The 18,928-nt window shown below is 39.1% G+C and overlaps 1 protein-coding gene across 1 annotated transcript in view; it reads right to left on the reverse strand.

The window, feature by feature from the left end:
• LOC114630078 (NACHT, LRR and PYD domains-containing protein 7-like) overlaps window positions 1-18,928 on the reverse strand; it is a 25,059-nt gene that overhangs the window by 4,810 nt on the left and 1,321 nt on the right. The window contains exons 2-7 of the mRNA XM_028778153.1: window positions 15,616-15,684; window positions 13,015-14,611; window positions 12,160-12,330; window positions 9,451-9,624; window positions 590-748; window positions 127-297 (exon numbers count right to left, since the gene is read on the reverse strand). Coding sequence (XP_028633986.1) covers window positions 127-297; window positions 590-748; window positions 9,451-9,624; window positions 12,160-12,330; window positions 13,015-14,611; window positions 15,616-15,684 — 2,341 coding nt within the window. The remainder of the gene's footprint in view (window positions 1-126; window positions 298-589; window positions 749-9,450; window positions 9,625-12,159; window positions 12,331-13,014; window positions 14,612-15,615; window positions 15,685-18,928) is intronic.

Here is an 18,928-nt window from a genome sequence, read left to right on the forward strand (position 1 = left end):
TCTCTCTCTCTCTCTCTCTCTCTCTCTCTCTCTCTCTCTCTCTCTCTCTGTATGTATATAAGTGAAACATTCACATGAAAGAGGGTGAAAGATGGGGATGCAGAGAGACTGGATATGAAGACTTACACCAACATTTGTAGTTTACATTTAGGTGAGTTCAAGCCTCTACACAGGATTTTTACTCCATCATCTCCAAGATTGTTCTTGGAAAGGCTCAAGTGTGTTAGCTTTTGGCTGACCATCAAAAGGGAAGAGATATCCTTACAACATGTTTCTTTAAGTTGACAGTTTTCCAGCCTTCAAAAGAATGGAATAGCTGGTCAGATAGAAAGGAGATTCCAATGCACAGCCTTCTCACCTGCCTCCAAATGAAAAAAAGCTTCAATCCCTTGTTTATTCTCCTAACCTTTATCACACAGTTGGGATCATATGAGGGAATAATGAGAAGGTTAATTGAAGTACTGTACACAGATGAAATTTGAGTAGGCATCTGTGTCAGGGCTGGATCCAAATTGGTTGCTCAGCAAGTCTGATATTACCATGCCTCTCATCTACAGCCCCAGACTTTAAACAGAAAGAAAATACTTACGACACCCTTTTTATGGAGCGCAGATTCATACACAGCGACTTGACACTCTTAGCCAGGAGCTTATTGTTTGAGAAGTCTACACATCTCAGAGACTGGTTCATATTGAAAGTGAAGAAGAAGTCATTCCATTGGCGAATGGAGGCATAACAAGATCCCAGCCTGTGTCATAAACAGAATCAAGACATTCTCAAAGGACAAAGAGAGGATATCTAGCCACTATCATTACATTCCCTGGAAACAATCTTGATTCCTTATAATTCATAGGTTCTACTCCTGTCCTTCATTATTAAAGGTAATTCTACCCTTTGCCTATGCAAATACTCCCAGGGTAGTTGACCAGTCTACAACCATCTCCAAGAAAAATCAAAACTAGTTTCTAGTACAACTCTTTTCTATGAGCAAAATGAGAATTTCTCAGAGTTGGAATTGAAGCTCAATATTGGGACACATTCCTAGCATTTGTAAGACTATCAGTTCCATTCCAAGAACTGCCAAAATGCTCTAACACTCAAAAAGTTTGCCTCAAAACTTGGTGACAAATAACAAAATTCAAGTTACAAGAAAATTAATGTTCAAGAAGCCAGGTCTGAGGTACATCCAGTTTGTGTGTTGTAAAGATGTAGGGAATTGGGAAGTTGCCTACTTGTTGGAAATAAAAATGTCACGCTCTTACCTGGGATAATCAAATCCATTTCTTAACTCCAGAACCCAGGTTGTTTTGCAAACATACATTTAGCATTTTTAAGTGCACACTGAAGTCAAAATTTCTAATAAAATTAGATTATTAGCAAAACCATGGTTCTGACTTTTGGATTCAAAATCTTCATGTGTCACCTACCCTTTTAAATATTATAGGAACCAGAGAGAGGTCAAGGACACAATAGGAAAACGCACAGAATCTACTTACCTGGGCTCATAGGTGCTCACAGAGTGAACTGGCAATCAGGGGCAATTAAAGTCTGACTCAGCCCCTCTGCATATGTTATGATTGTGAACCTTGGTGTTCTTGTGGGACTCCTAACAGTGGGAACAGGAACTGTCTTGGACTCTTGTTTGCTTTTGGGACCCTTTTCCTCCTACTGACTTGCCTTGTCCAGTCTTAGTATGAGGGGAGGTGCTCAGGGTTATTGCAACTTGATAGATAACGTGTTTGATTCATATCCCTGGAAGGTCTTCCCTTTTCAGAAGGGAAACAGAGGAGGAGTGGATAGGGAGGAGAGAGGGGAGGAGGAAGGGACTAAGAAGAGAGGAGGGAGGGAAAACTGTTCAGGAGGGAAGAATTAGTAAAAAGCATAGGGCTCTTCAAAACTAGTGTCTTTCTTCAATGGTGATTTAGTCTAGTATAATGGGATTATACATTTGTTTCAGTAATTGTAAGACATAATTTTATTTGTCTCATAAAAGAGTACAAATAGTAAATTCTATTTCAGCCATCTATCCTTATGGAGTTTCAATGTACTCACTAAGAAACATGACTTTAATCAAGACTGTAGATGGGTCATCTATTTTCAAATACCTTTCCAATATGACGCTTAAAGAATATCTTGAAAGAGGGGTTGTATAAAGAATGAGTGCCAGAGGATAGGGAGAAGTCCCATAAAATGCTGTCCTCTGGACATGACATGGCTGTCACATGAAATCACAACTACTTTAGTTAGATGCATAATACTAATCCACTATAAAAGTTCCAGAAATAAGATCATCAGGGTTTCCACAACTCTGAAGATCCCACAGCCTGAAGGCCCCCCAAGAGGTCTGCTATAGCCAGAGCCACAGGTAAGGGACCCTCCCAAGTAATCTCAGCAGCTGGAAACCCCGAGGAGTCCAGTGGACCTGGACTTATCCCCACCTCCATCGCCTGCACAAACACCACTCCCTTTCTGTCCTGTGCCTACTGCCTGGGAAAATCATCAGCTTGTCTGCCCCTCTGAAGACCCCAGTCTTAAGGCCTCCCAGAGGTCTGCTACAGCCAGGGTCACAGGCTTCCCAGGAGACCTGCAACAACCAAAGGACACAGGATGCAGGCTCCATACAGACACCCAGGCCACTTAACATCAGAAATAACGAGATGGCAAGAGGCAAGTGCAAGACCATAAACAACCATAAACCAATATATTCTGGCACCATCAGAACATAGTTCTCCTTCCACAGCAAGCCCTGGATACACCAACACACCTGAAAACCAGGATGCTGACCTAAAATCCTATCTCCTGAAGATAATAGAGTTCTTTAAAGAAGATATAAATAACTCACTAAAAGAAATACAGGAAAACACAGGTATCAGGTAGAAGGCCTTAAAGACAAAACAAAGAAATCCCTTAAAGAAATACAGGAAAACATAAAAAAGGTGAAGGAATTGAACAAAGTGGTACAAGATCTAAAAAATGGAAGTGAAACAGTAAAGAAAACACAAATGGAGGCAACCCTGTTAATGGAAAACCTAGGAAAGAGGTCAGGAATTACAGATACAAGCATCAACAACAGAATACAAGAGACAGAAGAGAGAATAACAGGCATCGAAGATACCTTAGAAGATATTGACACAATGGTCAAAGAAAATTCAAAACATAAAAAACTTCTAACCCAGAATATCCAGGAAGTGCAGGACACAATGAAAAGACCAAACCTAAGAATACTAGGTATAGAAGAGAGTGAAGATTCATGTTTAAAGGACCGAAAACATCTTTAAGAAAATCATAGAAGAAAACTTCCCCAATCTAAAGAAAGAGATAACTATAAAGGTACAAGAAGCCTATAGAACATAAAATAGATTGTACCAAAAAGAAAATCTTCTTGTCACATAATAATCAAAACACTAAATGCATAGAATACAAAGAATTTTAAAAGCTATAAGGGAAAAGGGGAAAGTAGCATATAAAGGCAGACCTATCAGAATTACACCAGATTTCTCGACAAAGACGCTAAAAGCCAAAAGAGCCTGGACAGAGGCCCTGCAGACCTGAAGAACACAAATGCCAGCCCAGGCTAGTATACCCTGCAAAAGTCTGAATCATCATAAATGGAGAAAACAAAATATTCCATGACAAAACCAAGTTTAAACTATATCTATTGGCCATCCAGGCCTACAGAGGATTCTAGAAGGAAAACTCCAACACAGGGAAAATATTGATCATCTCATAACAAAGCCAAAAGTAGAGAACCACATGCACATAATGCCACCTACAACAACAAACATAACAGGAACTACCAATCATCTGTCTTTAATATCTCTCTGCCCACTCTCCCCCTACCTATTCAATATAGTACTGGAAGTCCTAGCCAGAGCAATTAGACAACAAAAGAAGTCAAAGGGATACAAATAGTAAAGGAAGAAGTCAAAATATCACTATTTGCAGATGATATGATAGTATACTTAAGTGATCCCAAAACTTCCACCAGAAAACTCCTAAACCTGATAAACAACTTCAGCAAAGTGGCTGGTTATAAAATCAACTCAAACAAATCAGTAGCCTTCCTCTACATGAAAGATAAACAGACTGAAAAAGAAATTAGGGAAATGACACCCTTCACAATAGTCACAAATAATATAAAATACCTTGGTGTGAATCTAACCAAGCAAGTGAAAGATCTGTATGACAAGAACTTCAAGTCTCTGAAGAAAGAAATTGAAGAAGATCTCAGAAGAAGGAAAGATCTCCCATGCTCATGGATTGGCAGGATTAATATAGTAAAAATATCTCTCAATATCAACAGACTCAATTTCCCAATAAAAAGACTTAAGCTAACAGACTGGATATACAAGCAAGATCCAGCATTTTGCTGCATACAAGAAACATGCTTCAGTGACAAAGCTGTACAAACACTACCTCAGAGTTAAAGGCTGGAAAAAAAGTCTTCTAAGCAAATGATCCCAAGAAGCAAGCATGAGTTGCCATACTAATATCCAATAAAATAGACTTTCAACCCAAAGTTATCAAGCGAGATGGGAAAGGACATTTCATATCTGTCAAAGAAAAAAGCTACCAAGAGAAAGTCTCATTTCTGAACATCTATGCCCCAAATGCAAGGGCAGCCACATTCATACAAGAAACTTTACTAAAGTTCAAATGCACATTGAACCCCACACAATAATAGTGGTAGACTTTAACAGCCTAGTCTCACCAATGGACAGGTCATTGAAACAGAAACTAAACAGAAACAGTGAAACCAAATGGATTTAACCGATATGCACAGAATATTTTACCCTAAAAAAAGAATAGACATTCTCAGCATTCCATAGTATCTTTTCCAAAACCGACCATATAATTGGACATAAAACAAGCCTTAACAGATAAAAGAGGATTAAAATAATCCCATACATCCTATCAGATCACCACAGATTAAGGCTAGACTTCAATAACAAAACAAGAAAACCTATATACCCATGGAAACTGAATAACTCTCTACTCAATGATTACTTGGTCAGGGCAGAAAGAAAGAAATTAAAGACATTTTAGAATTCAATGAAATAGAAGGCACAACATTCCCAAACTTATGAGACGCAATGAAAGCAGTGCTAAGTAGTAAATTCATAGCACTAAGCATCCTGGTAAAGAAATTGGAAAGATTTTATACTAACAACTTAACAACACCTGAAAGGCTTGAACAACAACAACAAAAAAAGCAAAACACACCCAAGAGGAGTAGAAGACACAAAGTAGTCAAACTCGGGGATGAAATCAACCAAATAGAAACAAAAAGAATAATACAAAGAATCAATTCAAAAGCTGGTTCTTTGAGAGAATCAATAATATAGATAAACCCCTAGTCAAACTACAGAGCTCAGAGATATTATCCAAATTAACAAAATTAGAAATGAATAATAGAAACTGAGGAAACTCAAAAAATAATCAGATCCTCCTACAAAAACCGATACTCAACAAAACTGGAAAATCTAGATGAAATGAATAATTTTCTAGACAGACACCATATACCAAAGCTAAATTAAGAGCAGGTACGTCCTCATAGAAGCAGGAGAAAGGGGCATGGGATAGTGGGTTCCTCGGTGGGGGGGAAAGGGGATTACATCAGAAATGTAAATAAAATATCCAATAAAATAATTTAAAAAAATCAAGAGCAGGTAAACTATCTAAACAGGCCCATATCCGCTAAGGAAATAGAGGAAGTCATTAAAACCTTCCAAAAAAAAAAAACAAAAACCAACCAACAAACAAACAAAAAAAACCCACACAACTCAGGGCCAGATGGCCTTAGTTCAGAACTCTACCAGACCTTCAAAGAAGAGCTAATGCCAACATTCCTCAAACTATTCCATAAAATAGAAACAGAAGGAACACTATCTAATTCATTCTATGAAGCCATAATTACTCCGATACCTAAACCACACAGAGATACATCAAATAAAGAGAACTTCAGACCAATTTTGCTTATGAATATCGATGCAAAAATACTCAAAGTTCTTGCAAATGAAATCCAAGAATACATGAAAACCATCATTCACCATGATCAAGTAGGCTACATTCCAGGGATGCAAGGTTGGTTCTATATACAAAAATCCATTAACATAACATAATCCACTATGTAAACAAACTCAAAGGGAAAAAAATCACATGGTCATCTCATTAGATGCTGAAAAGGCATTTGACAAAATACAACACCCATTCATGTTAAAAGTATTGGAGAGATCAGGAATTCAAGGCCTATACCTAAACATAATAAAAGCAATTTACAGCAAACCAACAGCTAGTATCAGATTAAATGGAGAGATACTTGAAGCAATCCCACTAAATTCAGGGATAAGACAAGGATGCCCACTCTCCCCATATGTAATCAATATAGTACTCAAAAATTCTAGCTAGAGCAATAAGACAACAAAAGGAGATCAAGGGGATACAAATTGCCAAAGAAGACGTTAAGGTATCATTATTTTCAGATGATATGGTAGTATACATAAGTGACCCCAAAAATTCTACCAGAGAATTTCTCCAGCTGATAAACAACTTCAGCAAAATGGCCAGATAAAACTCAAAACAAGTTAATAGCCTTCCTTTATACAAATGATAAATGGACTGAGACAGAAAATAGGGAAAAAACACCCTTCACAATAGTCACAGATATAAAATATATTGGGGTGGGTGGGAGAGGGAAGATAACTCTAACTAAACAAGTGAAAGATCTGTGTGACAAGAACTTCCAAGTCTCTCAAGGGAAAAAATATCAAAGAAGACCTCAGAAAATGGAGAGATTTCCAGTGCACATGGATTGGTAGGATTAACAAAAAATGGCCATCCTCCCAAAAGAAATCTCCGTATTCGAAGTAATCCCCATCAAAATTCCAACACAATTTTTCAAAGACATGGAAAGAGCAATTCTCCTCTTCATATGGAAATTCAGGATAGTGAAGACAATTCTGAGCAATAAAAGAATGACTGAGAGAATCACCATCGCTGATCTCAAGCTGTACTACAAAGCAATAGTGATAAAAACTGCATAGTACTGGTACAGAGATAGACCCAGAAATAAACCCACACACTTATGGACACTTGATCTTTGACAAAGAAGCCAAAAATATACAAAAGAAAAAAGAAAATATGTTCAATAAATGATGCTTGTCTAACTGGCAGTTGGTGTGTAGAAAAATGAAAATAGATACATATTTGTTACCTTGCACAAAGCTCAAGTCCAAGTGGATCAAGGACCTCAACATAAAGCCACATACATTGAATCAAACAGAAGAGAAAGTGGGAAAGAGATTCAAACTCATGGGCACAGGGAGAAATTTTCTTAAACAGAACTCCAATGGCTCAAGCTCTAAGACCAAGAATTGATAAATGAGACTTCATGACTAAAAAGCTTCTGTAAGGAAAAGAACATAGTCAATAGGACAAATCGGCAACCTACAGATTGAGGAATAAAATTCTTCATTAACCCCACATCTGCTATTGGGCTAATATCCAAAATATATGAAGAACTCAAGAAACTAACCTCCAAAAAACCAAACAACCCAATCAAAAAATGGGGTATAGAACTAATCAGAGAATTTACAACAGAGGAATCTTGAATGGCTGAGAAGCACTTAAAGTAGTGTTCAAAATCCTTAGTGATCATGGAAATACAAGTCAAACAATCCTGAGATTCCACCTTACATCAACCAGAATGAGTAAGATAAAAAAAACCTCAGGTGACAGCAGATGTTGAAAAGAATGCCGAGAAAGAAGACCAATCCTCTATTGCTGGTGGGATTGCAAACTGGTACAACTACTCTGGAAATCAGTCTGAAGGTTCCTCAGAAAACTGGAAATAAATCTATCTAAAGACCCAGCTATACCACTCCTGGACATATACCCAAAAGATACTCCACCATGCCACAAGGACAAGTCCTCCACTATGTTAATAGCAGCATTGTTTGTGATTGCCAGAAGCTGGAAACAACTCAGATGTCTCACGACAGAAGAGTGGATACAGAAAGTGTGGTTCATTTACACAATGGAATACTACTCAACTATTAAGAAAAAAGACATCATGAGTTTTTCAGGCAAATGGATGGAACTAGAAAATATTATCCTAAGTGAGATATCACAGACCCAAAAGTACATGCATTATATATACTCACTAAAAAGTAGATATTAGCCGAAAACATACAGAATATCCAGGATACAATCCATAGAACTCAAGAAGGTTTACAAGCCAAAGGGCCAAAGTGAGGACACTTCAATCCCTCTTGGGAGGTAGAAGAAAGCTGAAGTCAGAAGGAGGGAGGGACCTGGTGGGAGGGGAGAGGGGAACATGATCAGGTATTGGAAGGGTGGGAGGGAACAGTTATGAAGCCTGGGGGCGGAAGGGCAGCAGAATGAATGGAAATATGCAACCCTGGGGCTTGAGAGGTGTGGGGGGTACCCTCTAGAATATACCAGAGACCTGGGAGGTGAAAGACTCTCAGGACTCTAAGGAAGGGACCTTAGATGAAATGCCTGACAATGGAAAGAGGGAACTAGAAGAGTTCCCCTCCAGTAGAAAGACAGGGCATCAAGTGGAGGGATGGGGTTGCCATCCCACAGTCAAAAACTCTGACCCAGAATTGTTCTTATTTAAAAGAACTGCAGCAACAAAAATGGAAAGGAGACTGAGGGAAAGGAGGCCAAATTTGGCCCCATCTCAAGGGAAGGCTTCAAGGCCTGACCGTATTTCTGACGTTATGATGTATTTACTGTCAGGAACCTAGAATGGGCTGCCCTCTGAGAGGCACAATAAGCAGCTGACTGAGACAGAAGCAGATACTTATATCCAACAAATGGTCTGAAGCTGGGGACCCCTGTAGTTGAATTAGGAAAAGGCTGGAAGAAGTTGAGGAGGGTGACACCATAGGAAGACTAACAGTCTCAACAAACCTAGACCCCCAAGATCTCTCAGACACCGAGCCACCAACCAAGCAGCATACAGTAGCTGGTCAGAGGTCCCCACCACACATAGCAGAGGATTGCCTGGTCTGGCCTCAATGAAAGAAGATGTACCTAACCCTTTAGAGACTTGAGACCCTAGGGAATGGGGAGGTTTGGTGGGGTGTGGGTGTGGTGTGGGGATATCCTGTTGGAGACAGGGGTGGGGGGAATAATGGGATGAGGAACTGTCAGATGGCAGAACATGAGGGGTATAATGATTATACTGTAAAAATGATTAAATAATAATAATGATAAGAATAAAAGTTCTAGAAATAGCTGTGGCTTTTACCCCAGAAGACAGCAGTGACCATGGGTTTTATCACTAGAGGACAGCACCATGGGTTCTACCCTAGGGGACAGCAGTGGTGAGGAGTTCTTCCTCTGAAACAGAAAATACTATGTATTCTACCATAGAGTACCGTAATGATTTACCTTGGGGACAGCAGTGACCATGCAGCTTACCTCAGGAACTGCAGATTGCATCTCCAGTGCCTCAGCATCTCACCCAGAAACATCAACTGTCCTGTGTTTTTTTCCTGGACAGATCCTGTCAGGATCAAGTGAGTCAGTGTCTTCTTGCCAACGAGAGCCAGACAGACATCCCGGTAAGCAGTCGGAGGGGAGACATCTCTCATACTGTGAGATAAAAATAGAAGAGATTCTGCCTGCTATTCAAAGATATAGGTCTTGATTTTTAAATGTGTGGGTTGGATTTTTATATGAACACACACATGGAACTAGAAGGGAGAATATTTGGGAAGATACAGGCAACTAGGAGGCAAAGGAGCACACAGCAGAGGGTAGTAGGGGTGAATATGGACAAACTACATGATATACTTAAATGAAAATGTCATTGTGAAACCCACTTTGTACAATGAATACATGCTAGTAATTTTTATTCTATTTTATGTATATGAATATCTTGCCTGTATATGTTTTTGTTCACTTGATAGACGTTTAGTGCTTGCCAAGACCAAAGAGTGAATTCTATTCCCTGGTATTGGAGTTACAGAGGATTGTAAGCTACCATGTGGGTGCTGAGAATTGAACCTGTGTCTTCTTTCAAGAGTAGTCAGTAGTCCAAACTGCTAAGTCATCTCTGCAGTTTCAATGATAAAAACATTTAATTAAAAATTTCACTAAACTTTACCCTGCTGGCACACCTTCATAGCTACACTACAATACAATTCTGTCCAGCAAAATGTGGTAAGATTGGATTTGAAATATGATCATGGGAGAGACTCTGATGCCTAGTACTATAATCTTAGTCAAAAGTCCATGGCTGGAGAGTCATAAACCTAGAGTAAAACCTGCTATTGCCTTCCTAAATTGCCATGCTATCAAATTATCTTCTAAATATTTTACTTTTACTCTCGTAAATCTGAGCTGCTCTCAACTTTGGTCAGAGAAACTTCTTTTAGCATAGCTGGTCAAAGTGCTAAGCTCTAAATGGGACATCTATATTAACTCCACCACACCAAAGCTCAGGAAACATCACAAAAGAACAACAGAAAAGATATAAGGGTCAAGAAATGGAGAGTACTATCGGGTGTCATTTTCTGGACTTGGCATGGCTGTACAATCATACGGCAGCTATGTTCAACTGCACAATGCCTGGCCAGCCAAAATTCCAGTGTAGGTGGGATAGATGATTCCAAGGCCACACCCTTTACTGAGAAACTATTGACAGTTGTTAGTTGTTGAGGGAGGGAGAATTTTGAGAATGTGGGCAATACTAGGCTTTACTTCTCATGTTCCACATCTATACATGGGCACATATGGGCAACACTAATTGGAATTTATGGGTTATCAAAAATAAAAATGGCATTAATTGGAAGGTGGCATGTCAGTGGAGCTATGAGGGAGCTGGAGGCTGAATAGGATAATCTTTCATTATATATAGATTCTTAGTTATATATAACTTTATATATAATAATAATCTTAACCCTCACAACACTCTAATATCTAAAAAAAAAATTATGACCCTTTTGTTACTATTCTAGACTTCTCTATCATCTTAGAAGTAAATAACCTGTGTACTTCACTTCATAACATGTGAATATGAGCGAGGGCCCAGTGAGAGGAGAGAGGACAGAAAGAATGAATTATATATTCTAATGTGAATGAAAGTCTCAAGAATTTTTTAAAAATTACCTAACAACTAGCATGCCTGTAAAATTTAAGGGATTGAAAACACCAAGTGTGATGATGTTTGCCTTTAATCGCAATCCTTAAAAAAGGTAGATGCAGGTGAATAACTTGAGTCTGAGGCCAACCAGGGCAATTTAGTGACACCCTGCTAACAACAATAGAGTGGTTGAAAGACATTTCACATGAAATATGACAGATTTTTCTAATCAGATTGCCTTGTCTCATAATAATTAACACATAATTTAATTCTAGGAGTTTAACCTTTTTAGAGTTGAATGGTGGCTGCCAGAGGCTGGAGAAAGGAGGAGATGTTAGTCAAACGTCAGGAGGTCTCAAAGAGAAACCACCCAGTGATCACTGTATACCTTGGTGACCAGTTACATTTCCCCAGAATCTACCACCCAGCTCTCTGTTTGACATACCTGCACTTCTATAGGCAGAACTTCAAAAACACCCCACACAGACGTTTGTAAACATCCCAACTATTAGTTAAGTTTCCTTAAAAGAACCTGATGTAAGAAGTTCCTGTCATTTGACAAGTTTAAAGATAAAAATCTGTGATGGTTTGAAAGAGATAATCCCCATAGTCTCAGGTATTTAAATACTCGGCACTTCCCACAATTGGTGGCCCTGTTTGAAGAGGTTTAGGAGGTATGGCCTTGCCAGAGGAAGTGAGTCACCAGAAGTGAGCTTTGAGAGTTTAGAGTCTCACACCATTCCTGTTTTGCTTGCTCTGCTTTGTGCTCGTGGTTCAAGATGTAAGCCCTCAGTTTCCTGTTCCTGTCATCATGTTATCCCACTCATTTGTGCCATAATGGATCTTACCTTCTAGAACAGTAAGCCCAAATAAACTTCCTTCTACAAGTAGCCTTGGCTATGGAATTTTATCACAGCAACAAACTAATACAGAACCACTTGTTTATTTTTCTACCTAGCACTTAGGTGGAATCTGATTGAGCTTTAAGACAAGAGGTTATAGGTATGCTCATGGCTCTCTAGTGAAGGACTTGTTTTACTCACATCACTCTCTGTAGGCAGCAGGATACGTCTGTTATATGGTGACAGAGAATCCTCAGTGTACAGTCACTCAGAAAGCTTTGGGTGATGTCTAAAATGCTTAGGTTTTTGTTGGAACAGATCACAGAGCACAGATGTATCCATAGGGAAAGAGAGTTGCTAGCAGCCCAAACCCTGCAGAAAGCCACAGACAAAACCACAGATTACAGTCATGGCCTATGGGAAAAGAAATCTTTAATACTTCATCCTGGTAACTGAAATAGCATCTGTTGTAGCCTGGAGGGATGGGTTAGGGGTTAAGAACACACACTGCTATTGCACAGAACCTCTGAGTTCAGTTCCCCAAATCTAAGTCAGTTAGCTCACAATTGCCTGTAACTCCAGCACCAGGGGATCTTCTGGCCCTTCTGGTCTCACTGGCACCTGCACTCACATGCACAAATCCACACATATAAACATGTTTCTTTCCCTTAGTTTGCTTTCTGTTATGTTACTTTTATTTTATTATTTTATTTTATTATTATCCTTAGAAACCTATTTTCTATCTAGAGGCAAATAGCGTGTATCTGGATGGGAAGGGAAGTGGGGAAAGAACTGGGGAAAGTAGAGGTGAAACCATATCACGATATATTTTGTGAGGGGAAATTTATTTTAAATAAAAGGGATTAAAGTAAAATAAAAGAAAACTTTTTAATTTAAAAAAATCCCTAACCTCAAAATAGGGTTTCCTCATTTGAATGTTAAAGCAGTGGGTTTAGCAAGAAGTCTGTTCTGATCCTAAGCCACAGAGAGCCAGTTTATCCTCATAAGACAACAGATAACAATTGAGAAAAGAACCTATAAAATAAGAGTTCTCACCTCACACCCCGAAGGTAGGAATTCAATTCATCATCGTTTTCCAAGAAGATCCCCTTTGCTACCTGTAATGACAGTTTCTGCAAGCTTGTACAATACTTGATGCAGAATGCAGAATGCAGAATGTCTATGTTGCTTTTGAAACACAGAGATATTTCTGCAAAGGGGGCCATTGCTTCTTTCACAAGCTCCCCCTCCTGAGATTCATATAAATGTAAGAAAATCTCCTTCAGACTCATAACTGAGAAGAAAGGTTTCCGCTCCTCTGACTTGCCTTGCAGTATTTTAAGTAACTCCCACTTGATCTCCATTGATGTTTCACAGCCAAAAGTGGTCTCCAAGTCTTGGACTTGCTTCTGATTCAAGAGGCCAAACAAGAATAGCCCTGCCTGAATGAGGTTGGGATTGTAAAATCTTGCTTCCCTAGAGAACAACTTTCGCACATTACCAATGTTCCTCTTACAGTCTTCCCTGTCTCCCTCATCCTGGAACTTCAGAATATACAACATAGCAGCCAGGAGCTGCTGGATGCAGAGATGGATGAAGGAGTAGCAGTTTCCAGAGTCACAGTACTCCTGGAGGATGTGCATGTCCAGGAAGGGAGAGAGGTCAGACTCCTTGAGTCCAAGACTCCATAGTTCTTCTCTGTGAAATGTGGCCTGCTGTGTCCACAGGTTCTGAGCAGCTAGGATACATAAGGCCTGTAATACTTTTCCATATCCATTGGGGTTGTAAACATAGGATCTTGGTGAGAATTGGCTACAGAGGAACTGCAAGAACAGCGAAGTACAAGTCTGACAATGCACGGCAAGGTCTTCCTCCTTTGTCATCTGCAACTTCAAATAGGTGCAGATTATGCTGCACACTGTAGGAGCTGAGGCCATGTGGAACAAGTCAACATTGCACTTGACTGCATAGAGAGCTTGGAATGCCTGCTCCCTGACTCTAAGGTGGTTTAGGAAGTATCTCTCTTTGTCCTTCGCTAAGAAGCCCTTAATCTCAACAAAGAAGGGTTGCTTCACCAAAAGCATAAGCTCTTGCAAAGCATGGGGCTGTGTGGTCACCAACAGTGTGGCCTTAGGTATCAGCTTCCTCTTCAGCAGACTACTCAGAAGGATGGGTGCTGGAGTCTGTGTATCCCAGTCACTACAACATTCACTGATCAGTGCCTCCACTGGAACCCTCAACTCATCAAAACCATCCACCACAACCAGGACATTCTCTGTCTTGGTCAGGACCTCCACATCATTAGTCTTCCATTCAGAACTATTCTTGGATATCAGTTCTGAGAAAGAGCAGAATCCCATGTGATTGAATTCTCTACATTGGAGGTAAAAGGCATATTGAATTTCCTGGCCCTGACATCCTTTGGTCCATTCCTGTAAACAACTTTTGACTACTGTAGTCTTCCCAACACCTGCATAACCATATAATACCACTGTGTTTGAACGTTGTTTTGTGTCCATTTTTGGGTTGAATGATGGTATCAGTTTCTGGTTTCTCTGTATGACATCATGAAAGTGGTCATAGTCATCTATCCAAACATCTTTTTCCCAGATAGAGAATTCATTTATTATGGCTTCCCAGATATCTTTCATATCTGTAGTGATATTCAATAGAAAAAATTAGGGTTGACATTTGACTAGCATTGTGTTTAAAACATGGCTGCAAAATGTGTCCATTGGAGCAATAGTGGCAATAATGGCATGAATGTTTTTGGAGTAACCAATGATCTTCTGGGGGGACTTAAGGCCTATTATACAGGACAGAACTAATGCTTGTACTATACCTGGGAAAGCAGCTATTTTAGTGACAATTACAGGGAGAAACTATTCTATTATTTTGTTATATAGTCATAGCATCAAACTACTTTCTGATCTTAATATCCATAGAATAGTGCAGCTCTCAGCACTCAGAAGCATTTTATATTGGACAGAGATTAATATATAGACTCCCAAGTAGTCAAAGTGCATAGAATACATGATGGTGGAGTGCTCAGCCATACACTTGACACCTATATCATGTCCCTCTCCCCAGGAAAGCTCTGACAACATCTCAATAGTTAGGGTATAAAGACTTTACAAGTCAGAGGTTGGGGAAACATGTATGAAACATTACCTTCTGGACATTCCAGGACCATTGAACTCATGAACTACAGTAACTGTGGTTACTTTTACAAGATTAAGTCAGTCAATATTTCAGAATAGATGTGGAACAAGCTAGGGAGGCCCCACTCCTTGCTGAAGAACTATTGACAGGTGATGGCTGATGAGGGAGAGCCACATTTTAAGGATGGGGCCACTAGTAGTTTGCCCATTACCCACTGGGTACCCCTATACATTACATATATAATCATCACTAATTGGATCCAGTAGTTTATTAAAATGAGAAATGAAGCTGGAATGGAGGTACTCTGTGGTGGTATAGGAGTTGGAGGGGGCATGGAAAAGGTATATAATCAAAATGCATTTATATTTCCCTGAAATTCTCAAAATAAATAAAAGCTATAATAGCATTGTATATAGATACAAAAAATAAAAGCAAAAAAACAGGAAGGGGTCTAACCTTGTATATGTAGAAGTAACATGGACTCTGCCCACTTACCGAGTTCTTCTGTCTTTGAGGACTTTGTGTCTACTAACATTGAGTCATCTGTTTCCAATGTCTGTCCCTCTAAAAATACAGATATGTGAGCTCGACATATGGGGTTATGTTTATCTCCTATATATTTTTATATTTCCTATAAGATGTAGCACTTTAAAAGTTGTAATTCAAGGTTAGGGTGTACCTCAGTGACAAAATGCCTGCCTAGCATAACCAAAGACCTGAGTTCAATCTCCTACACTGAAAAGAAAATTTACAGTAATTCTATAGGTATAGTAAGGTAATTCTATAGGTATTTGCCAACATTGTTGCTTTATTGTTGTTTAGTTCCAATGCTTGCAATCCCCTAGACCCAGTGATTGTGACCCATTGTTTTTCATTCCAGCCTCCTGAAGGTAAGAAGCACTAGCCTATCCCTGTGAAGTCATTTATTCAGATTATTTTGTATACATGGAATTCTAAAATATGCATAAAATACCTTTTGTTGGCCATTATTGGCTTTTCTCATGCCTTAGTGCATATCAGTGCTACATTCCCTTGATTGTAGCTACCTATAAACATCCGCTTCCCACAACAACAAACAAGTTTTTACTTTACTACTTGTTTTTTCAGTGTTTCTTTGGTTAAATCCTAGGAGACCTGCCAAGGCATATGGTAAGTTCATTACAAAAAACAAAAACCCTTTGAACCATCAGGAAATATGCTATTTAAGGGGAGGGAGCCTGTTTTGGTAGTACATATCAATAAGATGTATTGAAGAGGCTGAGGTAGGAAGATAACAAGCTTATGACTAACCTAGGCTATATCTTGGGTTGGCAAGAGGTTTCAGTGGGTAAAGGTGCTTGCTACCAAGGGTGATGACCTGAGTTTGATCTCTGCCACCCACAGGATAGAGCATGAGAATCAACTTCAAGTTGTCCTCTGACTACACACACATTGTTGTAAATGCACATCAACACATATATGTGTGTACACACATGGGCCCACATAAATGCGTATGTAAAATATTTTAAAAACAAGAGAGAATCTGACTACCTCTACAGTAAGCACTACATCTTCCAGAGGAGTCTTGCTAAGAAGCAACGATGAAATGATGTTATTAAAATTGAGTCAATAGGACCTATAAAAGAGAAGACCAAGGCCTTTACATACACATAGAGAAAGCCACATGAGAAGACAGCAAGACAGCAAGGCAGACTCAGAAGAAACCAACCCTTTTAGCACCTGATCTGACATTGCCAGTCTTCTTAGCAAGAAGTTAAATTTTCTATAGTTTAAGGCTCTGGCCTAGGGTCCTTTCTTATAGCAGCTATGCTGAGGACTGCTCTAGTTCATTTGCTTCTACAGCTACTGCCATAACACGACAGTCACTTGAACCCAAGCATACTACTGTACACTTTTAGGTTTCCAGGAGGCCAAGTGTTTTTTCTCTTATTGTTCTAGCTAAGGTTTTACTCCAGTGAAGAGACACCATGACCAAGGCAATTCTTATGAAGGACAACAATTAATTGGAACTGGCTTAGAGGTTATAAGGTTTAGTCCAGCAAAGCAGGAGGCATGGCAGCATCCAGGCAGATGGAGGGTTGGAGGAACTGAGAGTTCTACATCTTCCTCCAAAGGAAAGCAGGAGAATACTGGCTTCCAGGCAGCTACCATGAGAGTCTTAAAGCCTGTGCCCACAGTAACACAACTAGGCCAACAAGGCCACACCTCCTAATAGTGCCACCCTCTGGGCCAAGCATATGCAAACCAACACACTTGTAAAGACTCCTGACTTTGAGGAGAGGTAATTCTTGGTGCCATATAACAGATGTTATGCAGAATGTGATGTTACAGAAGCAAATGGTCCATTGGAACCACTACCTTCAAGTATTTCAGCACCTGGAGACAGTGATACCAGCCATTTCTAACTTTTTGGATTCTTTACTCTCTTTTCAGTCATGTCTCCTGTATTTTTTAAGCCATGTGAATTTGGAAAATGAGGGCAGTCATGTTTTTATGTAGTTTTATCTTTAATGCATATATATATATATATATATATATATTTGGATTTATATTAATTAATTAATTTTTGGGTTTGGTTTTGGTTTAGTTTTTTGTTTTTCGAGATAGTGTTTTTCTGTGTAGCTCTGGCTGTCCTGGAACTCACTCTGTAGACCAAGCTGGCCTTGAACTCAGAAATCCACCTGGCTCTGCCTCCCAAGTGCTGGGAATAAAGGCATACGCCACCATTGCCCGGTGGCATATACCATTAAATTAAAGAAAAGTCAAGATGTTTTGAATTCAGCTTTAGGTTTGTAGGGGGTATTTGCCTATTCATCTTCCTATACCAAACTATCTGAGGCTGGATAATTTAGGAAGTACATAAACCTTTCTCAAAGTTCTAGGACTAGACAATTCTGACGATATTGTTGTGATAGATTTAGTTATTTGGTGTTAGCAAAGGTGGGCCTCTTGGTGCCTCATCATGGCTCAGGAAGAAAAAAGGGAGATACCCTGAATTTTCTTTTCTAAATAGCTACTCCCACTCACGAGTACTGTACCCTCATGTCTTACCTTTATGAAAACCCATCTCTTAATTCTAATCACAGAGACAGTTAAGTTTCAATATATGAACTTGGGGATGCTGAACACAGATGGGAGTCTAGTCACAGCATATCACTGGTTGTTGAGACAGTCTCCTATGTAAGCCTAAGGTTACCCTTGTATTTGCAGTCCTCAGGTCTCAAGTACACAAGAGTTGGGATTCCAGGTATGTCCCATAACAGAATAAAACCACAGTAGTTAAGTCTTTACTGAGTTAACACAATAAAGATATATTGAAGATTAAAGGTAAGTATAGAAGTTACTATTCCAAGGTTACATAGTGCTTTGCTTGAAGTTATAAAGAAAATCACAAATAGCTCAGAATATACATACACTGGATGCCTAAAGAGAAACAGGTTTTATGGATTATTTTCCAGATTTAATAGAGAGATATAATTGTCATGAACGGAGAAGAATATAGAATTAGTGGCTCAAAAGAAATGAGAAGGACATTACATATTATATGAGCAATTTATTTTGATACAGGATCTCCTTATGTAGCCCAGGATGGCCTTGAACTGGCACTCTAACAAGCCACCTACGTGCTGGATTATAGTGCTTTATAATCTGACTGTGTGGTAACTTTTTGATGAGAATATATAATCACATATATTATATATTATCATATATTATATATTATCATAACATGGTATATATAACTATCTATAATTATAACTATCTATAACTAACTATAATTATAACTAACTATAATTATAACTAACTATAA

This window comes from Grammomys surdaster, unplaced genomic scaffold (assembly GCF_004785775.1).
Source record: "Grammomys surdaster isolate TR1022 unplaced genomic scaffold, NIH_TR_1.0 327, whole genome shotgun sequence".
In the NCBI taxonomy this organism is placed as follows: domain Eukaryota; kingdom Metazoa; phylum Chordata; class Mammalia; order Rodentia; family Muridae; genus Grammomys; species Grammomys surdaster.